The following is a 26,937-nucleotide window of genomic DNA, read 5'->3' as shown; positions in this document are numbered from 1 at the left end:
TGATAGGCATTGGAAAATATTTTATCATTAATACAGCAAGATGCTCCCACATAGTAAATTCCTTAAAAAAATTTTTTAGATGTACTTTATGTATATGTGTGTTTTGCCTGCATGTACCTATGTGCATCACATGTGTGGAGTGCCCACAAAGGTCAGGAGGCATCCGATTCCCTGGCACTGAAACAGAAGTACCTGAGAGCCAGCATGTTCCCAGCATGTTGGTGTTGGGAACTGACCCTGAAACCTCTGGAAGAGGAGCCAGTGTTCCTAACTGCTGAACTAGCTCTGTATTCCCCCACATAGCAAACTCTTAAAAAGTAAAGGAATGAATAGAAATGAAGTCAATTTCCTATTACTCACAAGAACAAATGATCAGTTAATCACTCACTGTGTAATTGTAAGAGCACTTACTAAACGGGGTCAGAAAGAAGAGCAATCCCTAAGTCCATCCAAACAGCCTTTTATGCAGAATATGAAAAGCCAACTTCCAGTCCAGCTGGAATTGCAGAGACTTTTGAATAACCCAAACAATCCTTAAGAAGAACAGTGTCAAAAGACTTATCAATCACAGTTAGAGCAAAACCAGTACAACAGCAACAGAGCAGCTGCAAACCCGTGAGATTGTATCTGGACATAGGCCCATATTTCTGTGTTCAATTGCTTTCTGAAAGGACGTCAAGTCCATCCAATGAGGAAAAACTCACATTTTTGACAAAAAACCATCTAGATCCCTGCCCTCCCATGAAACTAAGCTCCTGTCTCACACTGTATACAAAACGAACTTAAACAATATTAAGAGCTAAAGCCATAAAACTCTGACAAGAAAAACAGAATCTTAATATGCCAACAAATCATGAGGCAGAGACCTGAATTCCATCCCAGGCCCACATGGTGGGAGGAGAGCAGTGACACCCACAGGCTGTGCGCTTGTTTCCACAAGTGGCGCATGCTCACTTCTACCTCCAAATAAACGTAATTCTTTAAAGTTAAAACAGCAGCCTATAGGATGAGAGCTGGAACTATTTGTAAGTCATGAACATGAAAAGGAATTAATATGTGGACTATATAGAAAACTAACAATCCAATTGGTTAAAAAATTTAATTTCATCCTTACTTTATGTGTGTGGATGCTGTTTTGCCTGCATGCATGTGTACGTATGTGCAGTATCTAATGAGGCCAGTAGAGGGCACTGGACCTTCTACGATTGGAGTTACAGATGGTTGGTTATTAGCCATCATGTGAGTTCAAGGAATTGAACCTGGATCCTTTGGAAAAGTGACTAGAGCTCTTAACCATCTCTCCAGCATCCCAATTAAAAATTTAAATTAACATTGTGTGTGCATCCATGTCATGGTACATATGTGAGGGCAAAAGACAACTTGTAGGAGTTGTTTCTTTCTTTCCACTGTGTGTGTTACGGGGACTAAACTCAGGTCATAAAGCTTGGCAGAAAGCACCTGTACCCTCTGAGGCAGCCTGCTGGCCCAAGCCTGATTGTAAAGTGGACAGAAGATCTGGATAGATAACTTCTTCAAAGAAGCCATACAAATGACCAGCGAGCGCATACAAAGTCAGTCAAATGTCATCAGCCATTGGAGAAATGAAAATGAAAACCACAGCGAGATGATGTTACATCTGATAGGATACGCAAATTAGAATGGCAGGCATTTCGGAGGCTACAGAGAAGATGGGAGTCCTTGAATGCAGCTGATAGGTGTAAGGTGGTAGGAATGCTATAGGGACGCTTGGTGGGTCTTCAGAACATTAAAAATGGAAATAAAGTAATATTCAGTAATAATATCCAGTAATGCCGCTCCTAGGTCTCTACCTAGACAGAGTGAAAACTCAGGCCTAATGAAACTACATACTCGTGTCTATCAACATATAAGTTGATAAACAAAATATGCTATATATAACAGAATAATATTTTGTTCTAAAGGTATGTGATATGTGCTATAAAATGGATAAACTTCAAAAAAATATGTTAACATAAGACGTTAGATACAGAGTCAGGCGTGGTGGCACACACCTTTAATCCCAGCACTTAAGGGAGGCAGAGGCAGGTGGATTTCTGAGTTCGAGGCCAGCCTGGTCTACAAAGTGAGTTCCAGGACATCCAGGGCTACACAGAGAAACCCAGTCTCAAAAAAGGGGGGAAAAAAGAGAGAGAAATTAGATACAAAAGGGTTAACAGGTAAGTTTACTTAGGAGATATTTAGAATGGGCAAATTCCTAGAGACAGAAGCAGCAGTTGCCAGAGAGAACAGGGAGTCGCTCACTGCTTGACTGGTACAGGTGCAGTCTGAAGTAATGAAAACAATTAGAAGTAGACTTGTAATGGTTGGAAATAAGTATAGTTATACAATTGAAAAATGCTTAAAATAGAAGATTACTGCCAGGTTAATTTAAGGCCTAAGCATGTCAAGGAAGTAACAAGGCAGATGCCAGATGCCCGTCACTTTTCTATCTTAGCTTTCTGCTCAATGACCAGCATTCTTCAGCCCATCTAACCATGCTCTCCAAAGCATACCTTCATGCTGCCCAGGTGACTGTGCCACTCGGCTCCCCGCATCACTCCTCCAGGTATGTTCTCATCTATAAAAACCATTGTGAGATGTAGGGTCAACAAGACCAAAGACTCTCCTTTCCCCAAAACAATCAACCAAAACAAGTCACCCAGGGTAGGGGAAGTACCTACCTGAATTATTTGGGCAGCTGGGCTGACCCATGTGCATTGATGGATGGTTATTTGCATAAAGAGATGCCAAATGCTTTAAAGTTTCTTTGTTTTCCACTACCAAGAAGAAAAAATTGAAAGTCAGTGGAAAATTTGAAAAGATTTTTTTCTCAAGTTTAGTATCGTGGATTCAAGTCTTCTTTTCTCCTTCTAGTAAGTTCTGCACCCACTGAAGTTTACTGAGAAGTTATCATAAATAACAACATTGATTTGTTTAGTGTAAGACAATCTTACTTAGGAGCAAACATCTTCTTTACTTTAAAAAAATACTAATGGTAAATTTATACAATAGGCCTCTATACTAAGATACAATATTCTTTTGGTCTTATTGTACCTCAACTATGGACAACTGGGGCCTAATAACAATATTCCTTGTAAGCTACATTGAAACAACTCAAACTGTCTGCATTTTCCATGACCTGGGGGAGATTCAACAAGCAAGTGTTGAGCTTACCACAAGGCACAGCCCACTAGGCAAGGGTGTCAAGCGTGGGAGGGAGTGGTTAGACTGTTACTATGAGCACTGTCACTGTGCCAGACTCGCTTTTGTATTCTCAAAATCTACAAACAGGAATTTCTCAAAATCTGACAGCTTTTGAGAAAGTAGAGCTTACTGAACAGATATGACCAGATGCTGCCACTTGGCCTCCATCGGGTCTTCCCTCTGCAGCCTGCCTGAATTCTTTAAGTACAGTATGGATAAGGCTGATTATTTGAGCATAAAGCAAAGCAAATGCTCATTACTGAAAAACTTTTAGGAGGAGCATTACTTAGTGACTTGGAATGTCCTACCAGGATTAAATAGCACATGTGAAAAGCGATCCTCAGCATACCTGTCTGTACTGGTTTATCATACGGATATGTGACCAGCACAGAACCACCATCTAAGGCAATGGAAAGACTGAAGTCCTGCTTTTGAATCAAATTTTCAATGATGGCTTTGGTCTCAGGCTGAGAAGCATTACCTAAAAACAGAAAAGTTAAAGATAAATATCAAGTTTTAATTTTTGTGAAAGTATAAAAAAATACTCTATTTGAATTCCATCACTATGCTGGCTTACAAAACCTCTAGGTAGCTAGGCAGTGGTGGTGCATGCTTTTAGTCCAAGCCCTCGGGAGGCAGAGGCAAGTAGATCTCTTGAGTTCAAGACTGATCTACAGAGTGAGTTCCAGGATGGCCAGGGCCACACAGAGAAACCCTATCTAGAACAACAACAACAACTAAAAATGTGTGACAATTGTCTCACTATATGCTGCCTCAAGCAAGAAAAGACATTCTCAGAGGGAGGTTATTCCAAGCTGTGCATAGTTTGAGATAATGTGTGCACATTAGTACATTACATAAAACAGCATGCATATATGCTGTGTGTGCACATATTCGGAAGGGTAGAGAAATAGAGGGCCTTTGCTACCTTCTATAGGCACTGGAACACCCCAATAATCTCCACTAAGTTTCTTTTAAAAACCACACACACATACACACACAAAACTTCAATTACTTTTGCTAAGTGAAAGAAAAAATGTTTAAAATGTTTTCTGAATGTCTGTATTGATTTACCCTTCACACTCATAGCCTACATAAGTTAGCACCGTATTCATCACTCACAAAGTGGGGCTGACCAATCTCCTCGCACAGAAAGACTCTTTTCAAAAGTACTAAATGGCCTAAAGTTTAGACCTACTTGTAAAGTCTGTGTCCAGGTCTTTGCCACGGGCATTTGTGTGCCCAGTCTTTGAGGTGCAGTCTTTCTCTTGAGCACGCTCTCGCCCATCTGGATTCAGAGAGGGAACAATCACAATTCTTGTCCTGTCAACCAACTAAAATGAAAAAGAAATCAAGAGTTCATTAGCTCTCTGTGGAACTGACAGCCCCCCGCCCCCAAACACAAAGTCTTTATTGTTCATTTTAAATCGTTATTTTAAAGGGCAAAACACTAAAAGAAACTGAAGTGTAGAATACAATTTTTATTTGCTTCAAACAAATTTTAAAAGAAATGAGACAATACTGTATAACTAGTGTTCTTCGTAGCCTCTTAGTGACAAAGAATGGTGGTCACAGAAGCATTCCTGACATAAAATCCAGTTTGTTGGCTGGCTGCTTTTCTGTGTAAATTTTTATTTGAACATAACCAAGCCCATTCATTTATGTTTAATTACTTTAGTGCATTATAATGGTAAGATTGAGCAGCTATGGAATGTCTGCTGCTGCAAAGCCAAATTATATACTGTCTGGCCCTTATAGAACATGTTTGCCAATCACTGCCTTAGTAATAATAGTGGGGTCATTTTCTGGGTAACAAGAGGGAATATAAAATCTGAAAATAGCAATGCCTGTTCAGACAAGGAGAGTTGACAACAGTGTGTCCACAGACATTAATGCCTCCACATGGGGCAAGGAATAACTTCTGAAGTGCTTCATATTTCTGACAGTATAACATTTAATTTTCACTGTCATTTTGAATGGACTTGGACTCACCTCAGAAATAGCCCTGGCCATGCCTGTGGGGTGTTTTAGAGAAGTTTAACCGTGGACCCACATTCAATGTCAATGGCAACATCCCATGGACAGGGGTCTCAGACAAAATAAAAATGGGGAAAGGAGAAAGCAAGCAGAAGACGGCGCCATCTCTGTGCTTCCTGACTTTGGACCCAATGTGACTGGCCACCTCCTACTCTGGAACACTAACAGGCCTTCACCACAATGATGGATTCTCATCCCCTCAAAGCAAGAGGCACTAAACTCTTTCTGAAAACATGTGAGACCTTGCTCTGAACACTGGCTCTTAAATTTGCCTTTGGGAGATTCTTCGACTACACCACAGACCTACTCAACAGCATCTCTGCATCCCATCACCTCCTTTCTCTTCTGTCAGGTTCCACCATGTCCCAGGCTGACTTCAGAAGCTCTGAGATTCCTGCTAAGTATTTTACCTATGATATGGTCTCTTACTACTTTAAGACCAGTAGGTACAAGTCTGGCTAAATATGAGAACAACCTGGTTTAACTCAGTGGTAGAGCATGTGCCTAACATGTACAAGCCCTGAGTTTGATCTGTAGTGTGTGATTGTACACACCTATAGCCCCACAGTTTCAGAGGTGAAGGTGGGAGTGTTATGAGTTTGAAGCCAGCTTGGGCTATACAGCAAGTTCAAGGCCAACCTTGGCTACATAGTGAGACTTTGTCTCAAACAAATAAACAGCCTAAAGCTGTAGCAGTTTATTTCTTGTGGGGAGGAAAGCCTAAGGAGTGATAAAAGAAATACTGATGCCTCCTGGGGATGAAGTCCAGGCACTGGTGTTTTTAAAGGTTCGAAGATATTTCTAATATACAGTCAGGGATTTCACTATCTTAGATAGTCTCATTTTAAAAGAAAACAAACAAAAAGTGTCTGGGAGAGAATTCTGCAACCTGTAAGAAGTTGTCAATGGAGTCAACTTTGCTGGAGATAATAATTTTCGATTGAGTCTGATCTCACCTAGGGACCTAGGTCCCTTTTGATCCTCATCAGGACGCCAATTCTTCCCCAGTTCCTTTGGGGGATGGTGATGCACTATTAGCAACACTGCGTGGGCTTTAGCACCAGATACACTTGCTGTTTGTTTTTAATTACAAGAAAAAGAACAAACATAGACTATATATTGGTTTAGATTTGTTTTACTAATTACTGGATTTCAGATGTCTAGTAAATTAACCAATACCTCTACTCAGTCCTTGCAAGGATGAGGACTGAGCAACAATGTATACACAGTACTGAGCAACAGTGCTTGGCAGTCAGTGTATACTTAACAAGTATTTGTGCTTCCCACCTTCCCTAAGTTCAATATAAGCAGTGTTAATGGATGTATGTTCTTGCCTTCCTTTCCTTACACAACACAGAGGCTTCTTAATCACAAGGCTTCTTAATCATATACAACTAAGCCCCTAGGACAGACCTCTTTTCTACAGCCACAGATGGCTAAATAGATAATGCTATCAGTTCATATGCAATTGCTTTCAGTCAAGATCCCCAATGATTTTATATATTACCTAAAAAGGTAAAAAGAATTATGTCTTTCACTGTATTTTGTTATTTTGTCTATAAGTAATTGAGGATGGCAGATCCTCAAGTTAGAAGGCACAGAATTGTGGGTAAGGATAAAAGGAGCCTCGGCTTACAGGAGTACTGGACTGAATATAAACTTTCAGCATTTTATTTGTTCTTTGCCTCTCAACATACACAAAGAAATATACGAGAAAGACACTATGCACAGTGCGTATATACAAAGGTGGTTCTTTTTCTTTCTTATAGTACCACAATGTACTAAAAGTGTTTCTGTGTAAAATCTACTAAGACATTTAAAGTTTTATATGGTACCCTGATATCAATGACCCAGAGTCTTTGACTTTGAAGTATGGCAAAACAAACTATTCTCTTACTTGGGTAACAACTGGGTTCCTTTTGTAATTCAGGCAAAGAAATTCAGCCAGAGCCAAGAGCAGTTCAGTTCCAACTGGAGCGTTTCCATGGATACCAGCAACAAAACGAATCTTTGGTTCTTCAGGTTCTGATATGTTGGGCTTATTGGAGATTTCGAGGGACCAAATGTGACGATACTCAACACTCTGTCCCAAACTTTCAGAAACCAGAAACAAAGTCAGCGAGGAACTCAGTGTTATATTAAACTCAACTTACAGACTTTAAAACAGAAATGGAGATGAAGCTGGGCAGTGGTGGCGCACGCCTTTGATCCCAGCACTTGGGAGGCAGAGGCAGGTGGATTTCTGAGTTCGAGGCCAGCCTGGTCTACAGAGTGAGTTCCAGGACAGCCAGGGCTATACAGAGAAACTCTGTCTCGAAAAACAAACAAACAAACAAACAAAGAAATGGAGATGAAGAAAACGAAGCACAAAAGCCTTTACAGTCTTTAAGGACTGAGACATGGTGTCTGAAAACCCTAGAGGAATGGCTTTCCTGAGTCCTGCCAGACTCAGAGCCAGGACTGCTCAGCAGCCTGCAGACTTGGTGCTCCTGCCTCACAACACTGCCCTGCTCTATCTTCTACACTGAGTTGCTTCAATTCTTATTATGTAAGTATTTAAATATACTAAATGTAGGAGTCTCTCTTTTTAAAATCTAAATTAATCTGTATGAATAACAGTTTATACCTTATAATAAATGCAGCAACAGCTTGACAGTAAAAGTTAAGTCAATAAAAATAAAATAAATTATCAAATTTCTACTTTCACAAGGGTTTCCAGTTCAAGGCTAGCTTTTTTTTTTTTTTTTTTTTTTTTACTATGACCAAGATTTAACCAGACCTAGACAGTAATGATGTTATTAGCATTAAATTGAAAAACATTAATAGGATAAAACTGATTGCTTTGTCACAATGCCGGTAGAACTTGGTGCCTGTTAATATACCACTTAAAAAGACCATGTCTATCATTGGCAGATATGTTGTACTTTAAGGAATTATTTAATTTTCAAAAGCACATCCTGAACTAGAATGGCTAAAATATTTAATGAGCTTTTTAAAAAAAGTTATCTAGCAGGATACTGTCCAAATGTGGGCTTTATTAAAGTAGGGAGGCCACAAGCGGTGTGCAGTTGTATGGCTATGACAGATGACTTAAAGCCCAAACAAGGCAAAAATACTAAAAACTCAGTTGAAGAGAGGAAGTTAGCTGGCTCTTCCAAATTAAATATTGCTCTGTATCTATAAACACTGTAAATCAGAATTTAAAAAGCTAAAGTTTCTGACAAAATTTTAGAATCAATGAAGTGAACCCAGTAAAACAGTAAAAGGCTAAATGACACTCAGTAGGTGTGCAGAAGACAGCTTATACACACACTCGTGGCATACACTCAGTAGGAGTGCCGAAGACAGCTTATACACACACTCGTGGCATACACTCAGTAGGTGTGCCGAAGACAGCTTATACACACACTCATGGCATACACTCAGTAGGTGTGCCGAAGACAGCTTATACACACACTCATGGCATACACTCAGTAGGTGTGCTGAAGACAGCTTATACACACACTCATGGCATACACTCAGTAGGTGTGCTGAAGACAGCTTATACACACACTCATGGCATACGCTCAGTAGGTGTGCTGAAGACAGCTTATACACACACTTATACATGGCATACGCTCAGTTGGTGTGCAGCTTATATGCTCCTGGCATAAATATCCTTGATAGGTGAACTCAGCCTTCCAAAATGTGTCCACTGCCCTCAGCAAGACAAAATAAACTAAACAACATTTAGTGAGAATATAAATCTGCAGCAGAAACTCAGCATGCACGTGACAATCAGTCAAAGGAAGTGATAGGAAGAGAACTTTGACTCTAGGAAGGCTCCATCCATGCATCATTAACCTAACAAGGAGTTTCTGGCAATGCATGAGACTCACTGTCAGAAAAATGTCCTTGTGAAATAATTCTCATCCATCAGCTCCCCAGAGAATCCTCTGAGCAAGCCTAAGAACCATTCCAATGGGGCAAAGCAGGAATGAACCCGCTTAAACAAAGGAAGAAAACCAGGGTCATCTTACGTGGTAAGGTTTGTAATGTGTGGGTAGTTCATTACAAGTCCTCTCAGGAACTCGGATAAGTCTTTGTATGAATGGTATCGATACAGAGCCAGGTCTGAGGACGAGCTTAACATGAAGCCTTCCAAGCCATTCTCAGCCGAAAGGTGTTTGATTAATGCTTCAAACTCCTTAGAAGTTGGGTCGCTGGTGTCGTCAGTGCTGGTGCTATGCCCCCTGCCTTTCTTTGACTCATTGTTTGCATCTGCTGAAGATCGAACAAGGGTGAAGTTGACCTGAACAGCACCTTCACTCCTGACGGTCACGTTCTTGGTGACAGGGTTATACCTATAACAAAGCATACAGGTCAGATGCACACTTTCTCAGTATTACAGCACTGGGAAATAGAGGACTGCAGAGAAGGAATAAGCTCAAGAAATAAACTTATGTCGTTTCTAAAAAAAAAAAAAAAATCAAGTTTTCAACTTGAAGACAATTTATTATTTAAAAAAAATAACAAAGAAAAAACATAGGTAAATATATAATATGAATAAGTTTCTAAGATTTAAATTAGGATTTCATGCTGGCCATGGTGGTACATAACTTTAATCCCAGCAGAGGCAGGTAGCTCTCTGTGTTTGAGACTAGCCTGGTTGTCATAGTGAGTTCCAAGACAGCTGGGACTATGTAGAGAGACCCAGTCTCAAAACAAACAAACAAACAAACAAACAAACAAACAAACAAACAAACAAACAGTATTTCAGGAGCTGGAGAGATGGCTCAGTGGTTAAGAACACTCACTGGCTGCTCTTCCAGAGGACCTGGGTTCAAATCCCAAGACCTACATGGTGGCTCACAACTATTAATAACTCCAGACCTATGAATCAAACATCCTCTTCTGGCCACTGTGGGTAACAGGCATGCACAGACATGTGTAGGCATAATATTCATATACTTAAAATAAAAAGTAAAATATGATTTTAAATGCAAGTTTGAGCTTATTGCAGATACCCAGAGGTTCCCGGAGTGTGACTCCACTGCCAGCATTTGTGGAATGTGATGGGAGAGCCTGAGGTAGGACATTCTCTACCAAAGACCTGATTTTTGCCTGCTTCTCGGACACCCTAATGGATCTAGTTTCTCTAATTATTCTGCAAAAGTAAAAGAAAACAATAACCTTGTAACGCAATAGTGTGGGCCTATTTACAAGCTACCAGCTACTTAAAAGCTCTGTTCTTGGTGAAAAGAAAGGTACTGACAGCTCTGAGGGTCTTGTACTTAGCTTTCCTCCAATGAATGTTCAAACTAACTTCACAAATACTCTGGCTCTAAAGGAGAGGAGAGTATCTGTGGTAGGGTCTACTCTTGCTAACTCATGAACAAAGAAAACCAGCTGAGTGTGGTGATGTGCCTGTAACCTTAGCACTCCAGAGGGAGAGGCAGGAGGATCAGAAATTCGAGGTCAAACTGGATGTCACCAGCTCCTGTCTCAAAACAGCAACAAAACAAACAAAACCAACAACAAAAGAGAAGTTTCAGTTTAAATAGGTGTTTCCAATTCTATAACCAGTTGTAAAGGACTATAAAGATAGACTGTTTAGTTTTCTAAAAAAAGGAAGGAAGGAAGGAAGAAAGGAAGGAAGGAAGGAAGGAAGAGAGAAAGAGAGAAAGAGAGAAAGAGAGAAAGGGAGAAAGGAAGGGAGAAAGGAAGGGAGAAAGGAAGGGAGAAAGGAAGGGAGAAAGGAAGGGAGAAAGGAAGGGAGAAAGGAAGGGAGAAAGGAAGGGAGAAAGGAAGGGAGAAAGGAAGGGAGAAAGGAAGGAAGGAAGGAAGGAAGGAAGAAAGAAAGAAAGAAAGAAAGAAAGAAAGAAAGAAAGAAAGAAAGAAAGAAAGAAAGAAAGAAAGAAAGAAAGAAAGAAAGAAAGACCGGCCATAGGTTCATTTTCTTCTTTTTAATAAATCTAGTTCAGCATGCACTTGAGAGGACCAAGAGTTTTGGGGTCAGCCTGGGCTACATAAGACCCTGTCTCACAGACAGACAGACAGACAGACAGACAGACAGACAGAAGAAAATGGTCTTACTCAGAGCCTGCAAGCAGCAGAAATTTTCATAAAAACAATGATGTAAATATATTACATAAAAATGAGAGCACATGAGAGCTTGGCAAAGCTATAAACTATAGACTGGTGTTCTCTGTGGGACAGCAGCATGACCTTACTCAGCGGAACACCAGTATTTATCTTTTCCCCCTCACTTCTTCCAGCAAGCATGTGCCAGAATTACTACTAACAGTGAGGGAAGTCACGAAGGCAGATGATCAGAGTGGAGGAAGGCAAAGAAATGGCTTCAGAGGCCTATGACGGTATAATGCCATAGGCAGCAGGTACTCACTGGTGGAACTAGCTCTTACCCTCCCTGCATTAAACTCTGCTTTGCTTAGCAGGCTCTGAGGGACTTTCTAGAAATAACCTTCTAGAGGGAAGTTCATGTTTGTCTTATTCCTAAGCTTTCAATTTGAAAGCATTCATCACTTACCCTCGGGCAGATGCTGTGATTTTATATGTCCCTGGGACCAAGAGGCGCCAGTAATCTCCAGCTTTGTAAGTAGTCACTGGGTGATTAATTTCAGCAACACTGAGGGTGGCATTTAATATGCCCCTACCATCTGTGGCATCAAGGACAAATCCTTTGACACCCTGATGAACCTGTATAAAGGACAAGAATACCAGATTTTAAGGGGAAAAGCCCATCTAATTACTTTGGGAGCTCGTATCCAAACTAAGAGATTGCTAATAATGTAAACAAAGGAGCTACCAGAACTTCAGTGTTCCCAGTAAAGCTGAATGTAAATGGTCATTAAAACATATATTTGCTTCTAAATGCCTCTGAAAGCAGAGGCCATGTGAAAAACATAATAAGACTTTAAATTCTAGGATGTTAGGTCTACTTCAGAGTATAGGATGCTATAAAAGAAAATACGCCAGAACTGTTTTGAATGGATTATTTTTGTTTTTTTGTTTTTTTTTTTTTTGGTTTTTCGAGACAGGGTTTCTCTGTATAGCTCTGGCTGTCCTGGAACTCACTTTGTAGACCAGGCTGGCCTCGAACTCAGAAATCCACCTGCCTCTGCCTCCCAAGTGCTGGGATTAAAGGCGTGCGCCACCACCGCCCAGCTGAATGGATTATTTTTAAAAGGAAGAATATTCTATATTAAAAAGAACAAAGAGGGGCTGGTGAGATGGCTCAGTGGGTAAGAGCACCCGACTGCTCTTCCGAAGGTCCAGAGTTCAAATCCCAGCAACCACATGGTGGCTCACAACCATCCGTAACGAGATCTGGCGCCCTCTTCTGGAGTGTCTGAAGACAGCTACAGTGTACTTACATATAATAAATAAATAAATCTTTATTAAAAAAAAAAAGAACAAAGAGATACAAAAACAATTATACTATACCTTGCTTGTAAATGTACCTATATGATTACATGTAAGGTATATAGAAATTTGAATATAGACTGGGAATTATAAAATATTAGAGAATTGGTATAAATTTCTTAGGTGAGATAATAATAGCATTTAGAGATGGTATATAGGAGAATATTTTTATTTTTAGAAAATAGATGCCCAGAAGCTAGAGCAATGTCTCAACAGTTAAAAACACTAATTATTCTTCCAGAGGACCTGGGCTCATATTCCAGTAACTAACAACTGTAATTCCAGTTCCAGAGAATCTGATGCCCTCTTCTGGCTTCCACAAGCACCAGATATATACAAATAAAATACCCATACACATAAAATTAAAACAAACAAACAAACAAACAAATAAAAGTAAACAGATATCCAGGTATCTAAAGGCAAAATGTCCCAATATCTCTAATTTCTACGTAGATAGTTCAGCCAAAAACAAGCAAATGAACCAAAACAAACAAACAAACAAACAACCACCATGCATCTGTGTGTTTTTCATATAAATAAAGCAAACCCGGCAGAACGATAGAATTGTAGAAGCTGGGTGCAGAGTAGGAGTGTTTGCTGTACCAGTCACATGTCTTCTCTACAAATGCCAATATACAACACAAAGCATTTTTAAAACAACATTATGAACTAACCAGTACCCCGGAGCTCTTGACTCTAGCTGCATATGTATCAAAAGATGGCCTAGTCGGCCATCACTGGAAAGAGAGGCCCATTCGACATGCAAACTTTATATGCCCCAGTACAGGGGAACGCCAGGGCCAAAAAAATGGGAATGGGTGGGTAGGGAAGTAGGGGGGAGGGTATGGGGGACTTTTGGGATAGCATTGGAAATGTAATTGAGGAAAAGATGTAATAAAAAATATAAAAAAAACAAAAAAACAAAAGCATTTTTAATATTAGTATACGCACTTAAGAAAATGATACAACTGTGATCACATACATATTAGGTTATTCTAGCTAACCATTTCTGAAGCATCTTTACCTGTTAGCCACTGTGCATATCCAAATAAAAGGAAACCATTATACACTTGCATGTGTGAACATGAACACACAATGACAACAAAAGAATATCCTTCCTAGTCATCCACTGGCAAGTGCTTCTAAGTAGCCAATCTATGTCAGCTTTTATAAAGCCAGGCAGAGTGACCACTAACCACCATAGCAAATGCTAACCTGCTTACTCACTTTCTTCCTCATTTAGACAAATAAACTCATCTATACCCATGACTTTCTAGGTAAATATACAAACAAACTGGAATACCGAAGTAGGGCAAACACACTAAGACAAATTAGAATTAGAAAAGGTATATTCTGGGGGTGAAGAGATGGCTCGCTGACGAAAGGACACTTGCTTTTTTTTTTGCAGAGGCCCCTGGTTTGCTTGCCAGGACTCACAGGGCCTCCGTGGACACTGCACACATGGGGTGCACATACACTTATGTAGACAAACTCTCATATACATGAGAATATTTTAAAGACATACTCTAACTTCACTGTATATAAACTATACACTGTATAACCTGTAAGCAAAGCTCGTCTTGCACTTGGAAGGACTCACATTTGTTTCTGAGTAGTTACCTGTTTCATAAACTGGATTAGAGATCTTCGATTTTGCTCCCAGTACTTTGGCAGTTCGTTCTCAAATGGATACTTCACACAACCGAGTTCGATAGTTACTTCAAAGCAATTTGTCTGTAAATAGTTCCAGTCCTGCATGCCACCTAAGGACAAGGACTTAAAATCACCACTTTGAATATTTGAAATAGTTTAGACTCTACAAGGTAAGAATTATACCCAGTTTAAAAAAAAAAAAGCCAACAACAAAAATTATCTTGGCTCTGCAGTGACTGAAAAACAGTAATAAACTCCTGAAAGGGCCTTTGATCTGCATTTCCATAAAGCGCCCAAGGTGCTGCTAAGTCTTCTCCCATTAGCACATGAAAGACATAGCTATGATGGTCTGGACCTTCATACACCAGATGCCAGTCAGACTGTAGTGCAAAGCGTCTATGCAGAATTCCAAGAGCACCAAGTGCAAAACAGTTGAAAGGTTACTGTGATGTCTTAAAGCACTTGGGCATTAGGAAAATAACAGTTCTTTCTCAAAATTGAAAAAGATCATTAGCAAGCAGCACCATCTAGGAGAGTGGGAAACCCACGTTGTCAGGCCTTGATCTTTATTTACCTGGGACGTTATACCAACTAGCTCCGTTTGTTATCCCATGAGGAAAATATTCATTGAGATACATGTCCTTGCAAGGTCTACCTTGGAACATCTGCGAATTTTCCTGAAGAAGAAAAAAAAATCTTTACTAGTATTTGTTTGCATTTATTTTTTTTTAAAGTGTTTTATTTAGTACAGGTACAGATTTACAAAGGTTACCGGAGGGTATATAAGAGAAGGTTTCAAGTGGGAGAACACTGCCATAGGAAGTTGTGAGACTTTCGATGTGTACTTTTCTGTGTCTTTTGGATTTTGACTGTGTGAGGTTTGATCCCTGGAACCCAACAATGACTCCACAGAGCCACATATACATTCGCATAGAGCCCCCCAGGAGTGCTGGGGTTGTGCTGTGTGTTTCTGAGATGACACTGTCTCTTAGCACTCAGACAGAGAATGGGGCTGACAGTCCTCATCATACATTCACATAAACTCACATATAGTTATAAGAAGAAAATTAAAATTAAGAGCTGGATGTGATAGCAGCTGTGGTTGTCTGCATAAGACCAAGCCAGTCAACATTAAGATAGAGAGTGGGTACACGTTTTCCTTATTTTTATTTATTTGTTCCCATTTCTCCAGCTGTTTTTTTCTTTTAGGATAAGACTCGTGGAAACAATCTGTGTCTTGGTGTCTTCAGTATCCAGCCTGGCATCTGGCACATGTGCACACTTATATTAAACTCTGAAAGACAGTCAAAGCTTCATCTGCCCCCTTGGCAACAGAAAATAAGGACAAAAAAGCATGAAGAGACAAATAACAAATTGTTCTATCATCTTGAGAACTCGGCATTTAACTTTAAAATAACAAACTCTGAACAGAAACTTACTATGGGTGTTTATTACAGTTTATGTAAGTCTTTACTCTTAGTAAGCCAAGAAAAGCAAGACTGTGAACAAAGACATAGGGCTTTAATAATCATTTTTCCCAGGGGCAGTAGAAGACAGACCCGGGCCTCCAGAGAAGGCAGGATACAGTGGAACTTAGAATGTGAATCACTGGCTGCAGGACGGGGGCTCGGCTATGGTCAGTGAGGAGAGGCTGAGTGTAGCAGATGTGTGACTACTCTGGGTTATGTCTGTAATGATGAGATGGACAGTAAAGGTGACGGTTGGACTGGTGGGTTTTGTCAACTCAACATAAGCCTAGACATATCAGTTGAGAACTTTTTTTTTTTGGTTAATAATTGAAGTGGGAGGGTCTAGGCTGCCATGGGTGGTGGCATCCCTTGGGCAGGTGATCCTGGTTGATGTAAGCAGGCTGAGCAAGCTATAAAGAGCAAGCCAGTAAACAGCATTTGCCCATGGCGTCTGCATCAGCTCCGGCCTTGAGCTCCTTTCTTGGCTTTCCTCAATAGACTGTGACCCAGATTATGTAAGCTAAGAAAACCTTTTCCTCCCAAAGTTGATTAGTCAGTCTTTAGCATGGCCACAGAAACTAAATGAAGACAGTGCCACTGAGGGCTGGATTTTGGGATACTTGGTATGTCAAAAGGTGTGTGATCCTTAGCAATACCACTGAAAGCATATGGCTGTAGGTCTATGCTGTAAAAAGTTTAATACTCTAAGGAAATAAATGAAGGTAAAGAATTGTGAAGTCACAGCGAATGAGTGCAGAGTATGATGGGAATATGTAAAAACTCTGATCAATTAATTTTGATTTTGACAGTGTAAGTTCTTACTCCTGTATGCATGTCCTCCTAGATATGCCATACCCAAATAGAAGGTAACAATTTTTAAGAAAAACAAAACAAAACAAAACCAGGTGCACTCTTTTATTAGCAACTCTGAATGTGAATCTCACAAGGTCCATTTGCAGAGGGGGTGGGAAGGTGGAATGACAAAAGCTTGTATTAGAGAGCAGAGTTGCGGTAATAATCTTTATGATCCATAACTAATAAGACTACATACCCAATCAGTTGATGAGCGTTAGAAACTATCACATTCAGTACTGAAGTCCCAATGTGAAATTTTTTACTCAGAATTATTTAAGTTTTTACACACACACATTCTGACATATCTTTGTGTATGTGGTGGGAGTGTGTATGGTTACATATAAGTCAGTGTAATTCATCACACTACTGTGTGTGGAGGACAGAAACTGAAGAGTGTGTATGGTTACAAATAAGTCAGTGTAATTCATCACACTACTGTGTGTGGAGGACAGAAACTGAAGAGTGTCCTCTCTGAATCATTTTCTGCCTTACTTTTTGATCTTGGAACTCATGGATTCATTCCGGCTGGCCAGGGAGCTCAGGAGTCTTCCCATCTGTCTTCCCTGGGCTGGGGTTATTCTGTGCCCAGACTTCTATGAGGGCGCCAGGGATCTGAACTCAGGCCATCATGCCTGTTACTATCTGTGCAACTTCTCCAGTCACTGTCTTATTAGTTTGATTTGGAAAAGTGGCTGTGCTCATTATATGGAAAGTTTAGAAAACAGAGTTTAGAAAACACTTTTTTACATTACAGTAAAACTCCAAATATCTTCGTGAATCACTGGTGATGTTTGTTCTGTCTTTAGCCAAGGTCTCACAGCCCACAGTGACTTGGAGCTTGCTCTTTACCTAGGATGTCCTCTAACTCACGATCCTCTGCCTCATCATCCACCTCCCAAAAGCAGGGATTCACAGGGAGCCGACAGTAAAACGTAGGTTTCACAGACCTAACAGTCTCTGTTACAAGTATTTAACTGCCTTTCCTCTACTGAGATGGTTGTAGGTTTGCCTTCTTTGTTGGTATGGTAGTCAGACTGACCTGTTTTCAAATGTTGAAAGAGAAAACAACCATAGACTTGTAGTGAAAATTTTGGAATTTTGGTTTCTTTAAAAAAAAAAAAAAAAACACCAGCACTCGGGAGGCAGAGGCAGGCGGATTTCTGAGTTCAAGGCCAGCCTGGTCTACAAAGTGAGTGCCAGGACAGCCAGGGCTACACAGAGAAACCCTGTCTCGAAAAACCAAAAAAAAAAAAAAAAAAAAAAAACCACAACAGAAATATTATAAGAATATGTTTGCTGGGTGGTGGTGGCACACGCCTTTAATCCCAGCATTTAGGAGGCAGAGGCAGGCAGATTTCTGAGTTCAAGGCCAGCCTGGTCTACAGAGTGAGTTCCAGGACAGTCAGGGCTACACAGAGAAACCCTGTCTCGAAAAACAAAAAAAAAACAAACAAACAAAAAAATCAAGAATATGTTTTTGTTTCTATTCCAGAAATGGGATGCGTGGCTGCTTCAGGTTATCCGCAGCAGCTGACTATGATTTGCCTGTGATAGTTTCTGCTATTATGTGATGTTTGGAATTCTGGGGACTTTTCAGAGTGTATATAAATTCTAGGGCCCTGAGCGGTAGGATGGGTTGTTTGTTAAATGGTTGTGCGCAAAGATGAAACAACAAGAAGAAATTAGATTTCCTGATGACAAAGATCAAACTTGTCCCAAGGAACCTGACCCTCCTAATCAGCAGGCAGTAGTCTAGGGATGACATCACCCCTTGCCCCTCTATCCTTTTTGTCTCCTATCTAGGGTTAGGGTTTGAAAAGGTAGAAGAAAAAGGGTGAAGAAGGGTGGAAGAAACAAGAACCCACAAAGTAGTAAAGACTGGCTACATGATCTATTTGTAAAGTATGGCTGTGGCTGTATGGCCAAAACATTTAACTTAATGCATCAATTCTGCTTTAGCCAACTTTATTGGGCTTATAAACTAAATATGTATCAAATGAAATAAGCTGACATTCTGTTCCAGGTGCTGAGTTAAAACCCACAGATAAAATACATGCCTGAGTTTAAGAGCTAATGGGAAAAGAGCTATAGTTTTCAGAAGTGAGATGAGAAACAGGAGGAGAAAAAAAGCAAGGAGCCCAGAGTATCTTAGCTATGAGAGAGCACCTGACCCGAGTGCTTTCAGGTAGTTTGTACTGAATTAACTTTCCAGTGTACCTTGGAATAAGAAAGTGCTATTTGCTGAAATACAGCATCATCTGGTGACTTGCTGTATGTGGCAACTCCTTGCTCATTATCATCATAAGGGTAGTTAACCACCAGGGAACCTGCAAGGAAAACAGGAAAAGGCACTGTTTCAAAATGGATCAGTTATGCAAAACAAGGCTTTCACACTACAGTCAGAATTGGAAGGTGTGGTTTGTGACCCTGATAGGCTCTAGAACCACCGGGGAGATTATGTTAACTGTGACAGGAGGCAGCACCTGAGGTGCACAGGCGGCTTGATTCTGCACTCTCCTGCAGAAGTCCCACTTTCCACTAGGCTCTCCCACAGAAAGCGTGGTGAGGCTTGCTTCTGCGGCTTGCCTCTGCAGTTTCCCTCAGAAGCTCTGCTTTCCCCCTACACCTGCCCCCCCCCCCACCTTGAAGCAAAGGTGGGGGTTCTTTCCACCTTCCTGGCTGTTTCGAGAGGACTCAAGGAGCCACGGGTGCCAGCCTGAGTAAGACAAATGACAAAACTCCTCAGCCTCAGTGGTACCAAGGCCTGCACTCTCTCAGATAACCAGGTGCGGCTGGTGCCTATCCTTCACAAAAGGAGATTAGGGTCCCACGCTTACATCATAGAAAAGAGGTAATCAGAGGTCACAGACACTTATGGCCGACCATAAAATTAGTTCCTGATAGCCCCACAAAAGACAATCTTTAATCCCCCTCTGGTCCTCGAGATTCTGCCCTACCAAATGGTATTGTGTCTGAGTTATAACTTACCTCACTTGCCTCATCAACCTAAGCATTCAAAGAATTTCTAACTATGCTGTATATAAGAGCTAAACACTCGAGCTTGGGGGCCCACTCCGGACCTACGCTGTGGGGAGGTTTGCGATCTGAGTAATAAAAATAAAAGACTCTTACACAAATTGCAACAGACTTCGAAGTTCTTGAGCTCTCCTGGGTTTTCCCACAGATTTGGGGCATAGCACACCATTCCCTAGGCCCGACTGCCAGGAAGCTACCTGAGCTCAATCATTTACCATTCTCTGCTTCCTAGAACTGTGGGTGGAGATGAAGCCCTTCTCCCCTTGGTAGTGTTTGTCAAGGTGTTTTATCACAGCAACAGAAAAGGTAAGATAGAAGAAAGCGCCATGAAATTTGTTAAGCAAGGCCAATTACGTGTTCTCTAAAACAGGTTAAGCAACTAAGGGGTAGCAGAGCCAGCCTGGTCTGCACAGAAAAATCCTAAAAATTTCTTATGGTCTAAGGAAGTACCAACAGTGAACTGACTCAAAGTGAAGAAAGGGATGCTGTCAAGTGTGAAAAGGCCATCGCTCGCCGCATGCTTGCACGAGGGAAAAGTAGCAATGGTGGGTATCAGGGAGAAGCTTTGAGTTATGCTTGTTAAAGAACCACATCTTTTATACCTGTCTGACTGCTTATTATGCTTTCTACTGCACAGTGTGGAAGTCAGCAGGCCATTTGCTGGAGCAGATTTCGGCCTTCCACTATGTGGGTTCAGAGGATGGAACTTGGCATGTGTCCTTATCTGCTGGGCCATCTCTCCAGCCTGGTACTTTCACTCTTATTCACATGAATCTGTTTTGAGACAGGGTCTCATGTATCCTAGGCTGCCTTGAACTACTATGCAGCTGAAGATGACCTTGAACTCCTGACCCTCCTACTTCTCTTTCCTGAGTGCTGAGATTATAAGCATATGCCACCATGCCAGGCTTATAGGGTACATGCTGGTCATGGACTCCAAGGGCTTCATGCATGTTAGGCAGGTATCCTACTGACTCAAATACGTTCCTATGGTGTTTCTCTTAATATTGACCTTTCATTTTGTTCAAATGACTCATTCCTGATAAGTCATCTTGATATATATATTTCCAAATCCTCAATAAGAATGAAGTCATTATGCTGCAGTTAAATAACTCTGTGTGCGTGTATGTGTGTGTGTGTGTGTGTGTACAGGGGGGAAGAGCACAAATAGAAGATAAGAGAATATGTTTGATCTTTATGATGACAAAGTATACAGTACCTAGTGAACACTATAACAGATAAAGATGAAACACTTGAAGAACTATTACAGAAAGTGATATGAAAAAGAGAAAAGCAAGAAAAGGGAAGGCAGGAAGTGGGAATAAGAGGGAAAGATGGTTTAGTGGGAGAAAAGTACTTGAGGGTAAATCCACAAACCTCATTTAGATCCTGAAATCCAGTGGAAGAGAGAGCTGACTTCTGAAAGGTGTCTTCTGACCGCTACACACATGTCATGGCATGTACACACACACAGTACATGTGTAATAATAAATAGCATTAAAATTTAAAAGGAAAGAAAAAGGGAAGAAGGAGAAAGGGCATGGGAGAAGGCAGAGGCAGGAGGAAGATGCCTGCAAGGCAGGGCCAGTGTGGCCTGCACAGTGAGCTCTAGGCCTGCCTGGGTACCTGGTGAGGACATGTCTAAATTAACAACAACAGAAAAGAAAAAAAAGGAACAAAAGAAAGAATGAGTGGGCGCCGGGCGTGGTGGTGCACGCCTTTAATCCCAGCACTCGGGAGGCAGAGGCAGGCGGATTTCTGAGTTCAAGGCCAGCCTGGTCTACAAAGTGAGTTCCAGGACAGCCAGAGCTACACAGAGAAACCCTGTCTCGAAAAAACCAAAAAAAAAAAAAAGAAAGAATGAGTGGGGAAGGGAGGGGAGAGCCAGGAAATCGGCCTAAAGGGAAGAAAGGCTTTAACTGTTCTCTGTCACAGAGGTGGTGATAGAGGACTCACTTGAAGGAAGCCTAGGACTTCATACAAGCAGACACAATTTCAGCAGGATTTTCAAATACTCTCAACAAGATGAACTCAGTGGCACAGGAGCTGCCGTACATACCCCCGTGCAGATTGGCTGACAGCACAAACGGGTAGGCCTTCACCCAGCTCATCACAGCGATAGTTTCTGGTTGTGTAGGTTCTGTGATCGGAACAAACTGGTCTGGGAAATTCCGGTTTAGGTCAAAGTTGTTGCTGTTGTTTCTGCCAACTACACTGATTGAATCTCCTGCAGGATAAAAGATTAAGGTTTAAGGTAGCTTTTTACTATGCTTTAATATAACACAGACAACGTCAGCCACCTTAACATGCAAGCACCTCAGGCTCACTGCTACCAATCCCATTGAGTGAATTACAGCTCTCCCCCCCACCCTTTTTTTGGTACATTGTGTATTGTAAAAAAAAAAAAAAAAAAGCAACCTCTCTTACAGATCTTTAAAGCAAAGTGATAAAATCATCACTCTCTAGTGTCTGTCCTCTACGTATCCTTTGAGAGGAAAAAAATTAATTAGATAAATGATACTAAGGCACTGTTCAAGTGTTATAATACACACATGATGACATAAGCAACCCTTAAGTTGGTGGCCTTCATCATGAGAAAACATACCAACAAAAAGAAAACTGTGCTGTGCTGACATTAAAATTATTACAAAAAGGTAAAGTCAGTAGAGAACACGCTTGGGCATTTAACCCAATCAAGGAAAAAAGTTCAACTCAAGCTTAACTGTGTAGACTCTTACATAAGTGAGAGCGAAATTACTGTCATAATAGAGAGAAGAATGGCAAGTGAGGTGAGGGCCCACTGGAGGGCTCCCTCGTGGTACTTGGCTCCCCCTTTCAGAAGGGTTGGAGGTGGCAGGAGGGATCTGTGATGCTGGCAACAGTGAGGAGCAAGAACCTGAACACAGTAAGGATCAACCTGAGCTGTGTGAATGAGAGCCCCAGGGTCAGCTCAGTGTGAGCTACCCCATCCTGTGTGGATGTTCACACTGTGAAGTCTGTTCCACTCACAGGGATCACTACAGAGGGATCACTGCTAGCAGCAGCTAAGGGAGAGTAAACAGATTGCTTGGACATATTTCAAGTTGGCTACAGTTAACTGCAGAGACAGGAATAGCTCTGCAAAGCTGTCCTTTTATAAAAAGAAAGCTTTTCTGCCTGATACCCTACTTTGTGCCTTGGAAAGGCATCCCTGAAATAGAGACTGGGGGTCTGACACCTGGTACAGAGATGACCATAGACAGTTGTCAGCTGATAGACTTTATATGCATGTTCACTGCTGGCAGTGAACATTCTCCCTCAACCTCCCATATCCCATAACCACCTCTCTCCAGCTAGACCTAAACCGCTAGCTTAGGTGTATATACAGTTCAACTAGTTCTCCTTTGAGACTTACACCTGTATGATTCTCATGTTTCTGAGTATAAATAACTTAATTTTCCCTGTTATCTACCCATTATCAGCTTAATATAGGTGAAAATTATCAAACCTTTATAGGGAAAACTATTTAAAAGTTCCCTATGGAACCCTGGGCTGGGAAAAGGTGGGTTCTTACTCTCCTAGGGTTCTGTAGAAGGTGACCTGTGTAAACCTGTCCTCCCAGCCCTTTCAGCATTGCCTCAGGAGAGATGGGCTTGCCTAGGGGAGGCAGGAAAAAGAAAAAGCAATAACTTAGCATGGATGGAATATGGATGAGTACAGAAGCCACTGGCTTCAAATATTATCTGATTTGATTTTCCAGTGATAAATAAGGTTACACATATAATAGTTTAATAAAAACTACTGTTAAAATGAAACAGTTTATGAAAAAATCTTCCATTATTTTTAATAAATTGGTTAGTCTTACTTGTCAACTTGATTGGATAGAGACACCACAAGATTAGTAAAGCACTCTATGGGGGTATACCTTTAAGGTATTTTACATCTAGAATAGTATGATGGAAAAACACTGATCATTTTTTTAAAAACAGATTTACTTATTTTTAAGAGCATTGTTGTCTTGCCTGCAATTATGTCTGTATGAGGGTATCAGATCCCCTGGAACTGGAGTTACAGACAACTGTGAGGAAGAGGGAAACAAAGACTGGTCCTGAACATGTGTACTGCCCTCTAATAGGCTAGGGACCCAGACAGAACAAAACTACATGGAGGAGGCGGCCAGCTAGTGCCTGCCAGCTCCATTCTTCCAGAGCAAGTGAAACCACTGCTACTGTCACCGATCAGACTCCAGCATCTTCAAGACTTTCCATGGGGACTGGTATCAGTGACCTCGGGTAGCTGCCAGGGCTCAGCCTTGGACAGCACCGCTGAATCCTTGTTTCCAGGCTTCCTGTTTCTTGTTCTGAACAGCTACCATGTTCTTTGCATGTATAGATGGTCCAATATAGGGCTTCATTATTGAACTACCTCGCTTCTAAGCATATACAACAATCTGATGAACCCCTTTTTATGGTTTTACATACATACACTCTCTATCAGTTCTGTTCCTCTAGAGAACACTGAAGAAGGCAAATAACCACTACAGAAATGCAAAACCAAACAAGGAACACACATCTTAATGAAAGGCTGGAGGATGGCTCAGTTGGTAAAGTGCTATGCAAGCATAAAAGTTCAGACAGTAAACAGCTGCGCACTGTAATGTGCATCTGCAACTCCAGCGCTAGGGGGCAGAGTTAGGCAGATTCCTGGAGTTCACTGACCAGCAAGTTGAGCTGAATCAAACTCTGGGTTCTCAAAAATTAGGTGGAGAGCAACTGAATAAGAACTCAACATCAGCCTCTGCCTTCTACACAGGTACATCATGTGTACATATAGTGTACACACACACACACTACATACATACATACACACACACATATATATGCTTCATCATGTATTGAAAAGTCTGCCCTATTTTCTAAGTACACAAAAGCTAAAATCATTAATAAATCAGCAGAATAAAATAGTTCAACATCATCTCTCTTCCAAATGACGACATTATACAACAACCAACATATTAGGCTGTCTCTTCTTTACCTTCCTGGGACTTTTCATATCCATCAGGATTCATGGATGGCATAAGGTGAATTCTAGTGCTGCGAACCAAATCTGTTACTTCAGGGTCTGTTCCAAAATTCTTGCAGAGATATTCAATGAGATTCAATAGCAGCTCTCTTCCAACCACTTCATTTCCATGCATATTTCCAATATACTTAAATTCTGGTTCACCTGAAACAAAATAATTACACAGATGACTTTTTCCTTTTCAGTTAAAATGAACTCTGCTTTCCCCACTAATATATGTGTGTGTGTGTGTGTGTGTGTATATATATATATATATATATATATATATATATAGTTCCAAACCAAAATATTAAGTAAACATGTACTTCCCAACATAAAAAAACTTCATAAACAAATTGTAGGGTTTTTTAAATCAGTATATATGTCTGAGCAGGCTCAAAGAAAGTATGTTTGCATATCTTGTAGATACACAGACAGACTGGTAATACTCATATATGTATATCCACATGCCAAACTGAACTCAGCTAAATGAATTCAATCTCTGAACATACTAAATACCATGGAAATGTGGATTACCAAATTGATTTTTCTCTTCTGGAAACAGACTGGCTCTATGTTCTTTTTTGACTAGGTATTTTTAATAGAAGTTACACAGCATACAGATGACATTTCTGGACAAAGCACAGGGATACAACACTAGCTTTGAGAGGCACTACTGAGATCATGTGAAAGGCCATGCAGTTACCTGGTTCATGGACACCTGGGTTATCAGATATCTCCATCACATACAGTTCTCTTGACTCTACGGATTTCCCCAGAGAATAAAGACGGGTGATATTAGGATATTCATTGGCAAATCTTCTCAAGAAGATTTCCATGTCGGGAAAATGGTGGTGGTGAAAGTCTTTAGGCTGAATTGGCTGATGGGAGGATGGTGTTCCAGGAGGAATATTAGGAACAGCAACTGTGCCAGGAGTTGTTACAGCCTCAGTTGAACCAGGCATGACTGACATCACAGTTGGCCGAAGGGAGAAATCCATCTCTGTGGCTGGTCCTTCTTTCACCATTATATTATTAATGGTCAATGGCATATACCTTAAAAATTGGGAAGGGAGGTGGCTTGAAATTAAGACTCACGATGCTTTAACATTACAGAAACACTATGACCTTTTCTCATACTCTTGCAGTTAGTGATCTGTCAAAACCCAAAATGTAAGCTAAGACAACTGTATAAATTTAGCCATCTTAGAATGTTACTTCACAGAAAATCTTGGATTAAGTCTTTAAAGAGTTATTTCTTTCACAAAGCTTCCTGTGTATCTCACACTAGAGTTTTGCCAAAAATGTTGCTGTGATATTCAAAGGGGCAGGCAAGTGATATTCAAGGCACGTGTTACCCATCTTTGCCTCACCTTATCAGATTAGCATCCCTCTTCCCTCCCATTGCAAAGCTCAGAATGAAAGGTTATCAAGAAAATCCTCACTCCATGCGAGTCCAGAAAGGTCTGCACCGGTGAGAACCCACTGCTTTAATGCACTGGAAGACAGGTCTTCCCACTCCATCTATGGAGCCCTAGGCTGCTTCTACCTGATTCAACTAGCTGAGGCAATGCTTCCAACGGCGGAACCTTTTGTAAAGCTTTTATAATCTTTCTTCCTCCTAGTGTTCCAATTATGCCTCACACTGTTGGACTACAGGACAAAACACTTCAGTGATAGTACTTTCTCATAGAAAACAGACGCCCCATTCAGTGAGAAGCACATCGAAAGAGAGGCTTGGCACTGTAATTAGGAATCTAGCTTAAAACTTTTACCCAGTTGAAAGCGCTGTAAGATTGTAAGTCCCAGGGACAAGTAATCTGTGGAAATCACCAAATCTTCCCGTTGTGATGTTATGATTAATGCCAGCCACGGAAATGGTTGCGTTCTCTAACCCAGAGCCTGTTACGGAATCTTTAACAAATCCTTTAATTCCAATGTGGACCTAAAAGAAGAAATAAAAACTCAGAGGCAATCAGTTTGATGCTAGAGTTTCTAAACAGTAAGACTACTATAAGAGTTTCAAATTTTTCTTTTTTGTTTGTGACAGGGTCTCACTATGTATCTCTGGCTGTCCTGGAACCCTTATGGAACCAGGCTGGCTGGCCTCCAACTCATAGGGATCCCCTGCATCTGCCTTTGGAGTGCTGGGATTAAAGGAGTGAGTGCCTACCATGTCCAGCAAACAAAGTGTTTTTTA

At 40.9% G+C, this 26,937-nt stretch overlaps 1 protein-coding gene across 1 annotated transcript in view; it reads right to left on the bottom strand.

Annotated features, from left to right (window-relative positions):
• Cpd (carboxypeptidase D) overlaps positions 1-26,937 on the bottom strand; it is a 74,083-nt gene that overhangs the window by 9,943 nt on the left and 37,203 nt on the right. The window contains exons 4-17 of the mRNA XM_021176197.3: positions 26,513-26,682; positions 25,444-25,793; positions 24,711-24,902; positions 21,757-21,924; positions 18,879-18,988; positions 14,912-15,014; positions 14,305-14,447; positions 11,789-11,958; positions 9,279-9,602; positions 7,157-7,352; positions 4,421-4,556; positions 3,572-3,703; positions 2,700-2,795; positions 2,532-2,596 (exon numbers count right to left, since the gene is read on the bottom strand). Of these exons, the coding sequence (XP_021031856.1) occupies positions 2,532-2,596; positions 2,700-2,795; positions 3,572-3,703; positions 4,421-4,556; positions 7,157-7,352; positions 9,279-9,602; positions 11,789-11,958; positions 14,305-14,447; positions 14,912-15,014; positions 18,879-18,988; positions 21,757-21,924; positions 24,711-24,902; positions 25,444-25,793; positions 26,513-26,682 (2,355 nt within the window). The remainder of the gene's footprint in view (positions 1-2,531; positions 2,597-2,699; positions 2,796-3,571; positions 3,704-4,420; positions 4,557-7,156; positions 7,353-9,278; positions 9,603-11,788; positions 11,959-14,304; positions 14,448-14,911; positions 15,015-18,878; positions 18,989-21,756; positions 21,925-24,710; positions 24,903-25,443; positions 25,794-26,512; positions 26,683-26,937) is intronic.

Source organism: Mus caroli, unplaced genomic scaffold (genome assembly GCF_978045245.1).
Source record: "Mus caroli unplaced genomic scaffold, Mus_caroli_1 scaffold_13, whole genome shotgun sequence".
NCBI classification, from domain to species: Eukaryota; Metazoa; Chordata; class Mammalia; order Rodentia; family Muridae; genus Mus; species Mus caroli.
This window is presented reverse-complemented; position numbering and strand designations above follow the sequence as displayed.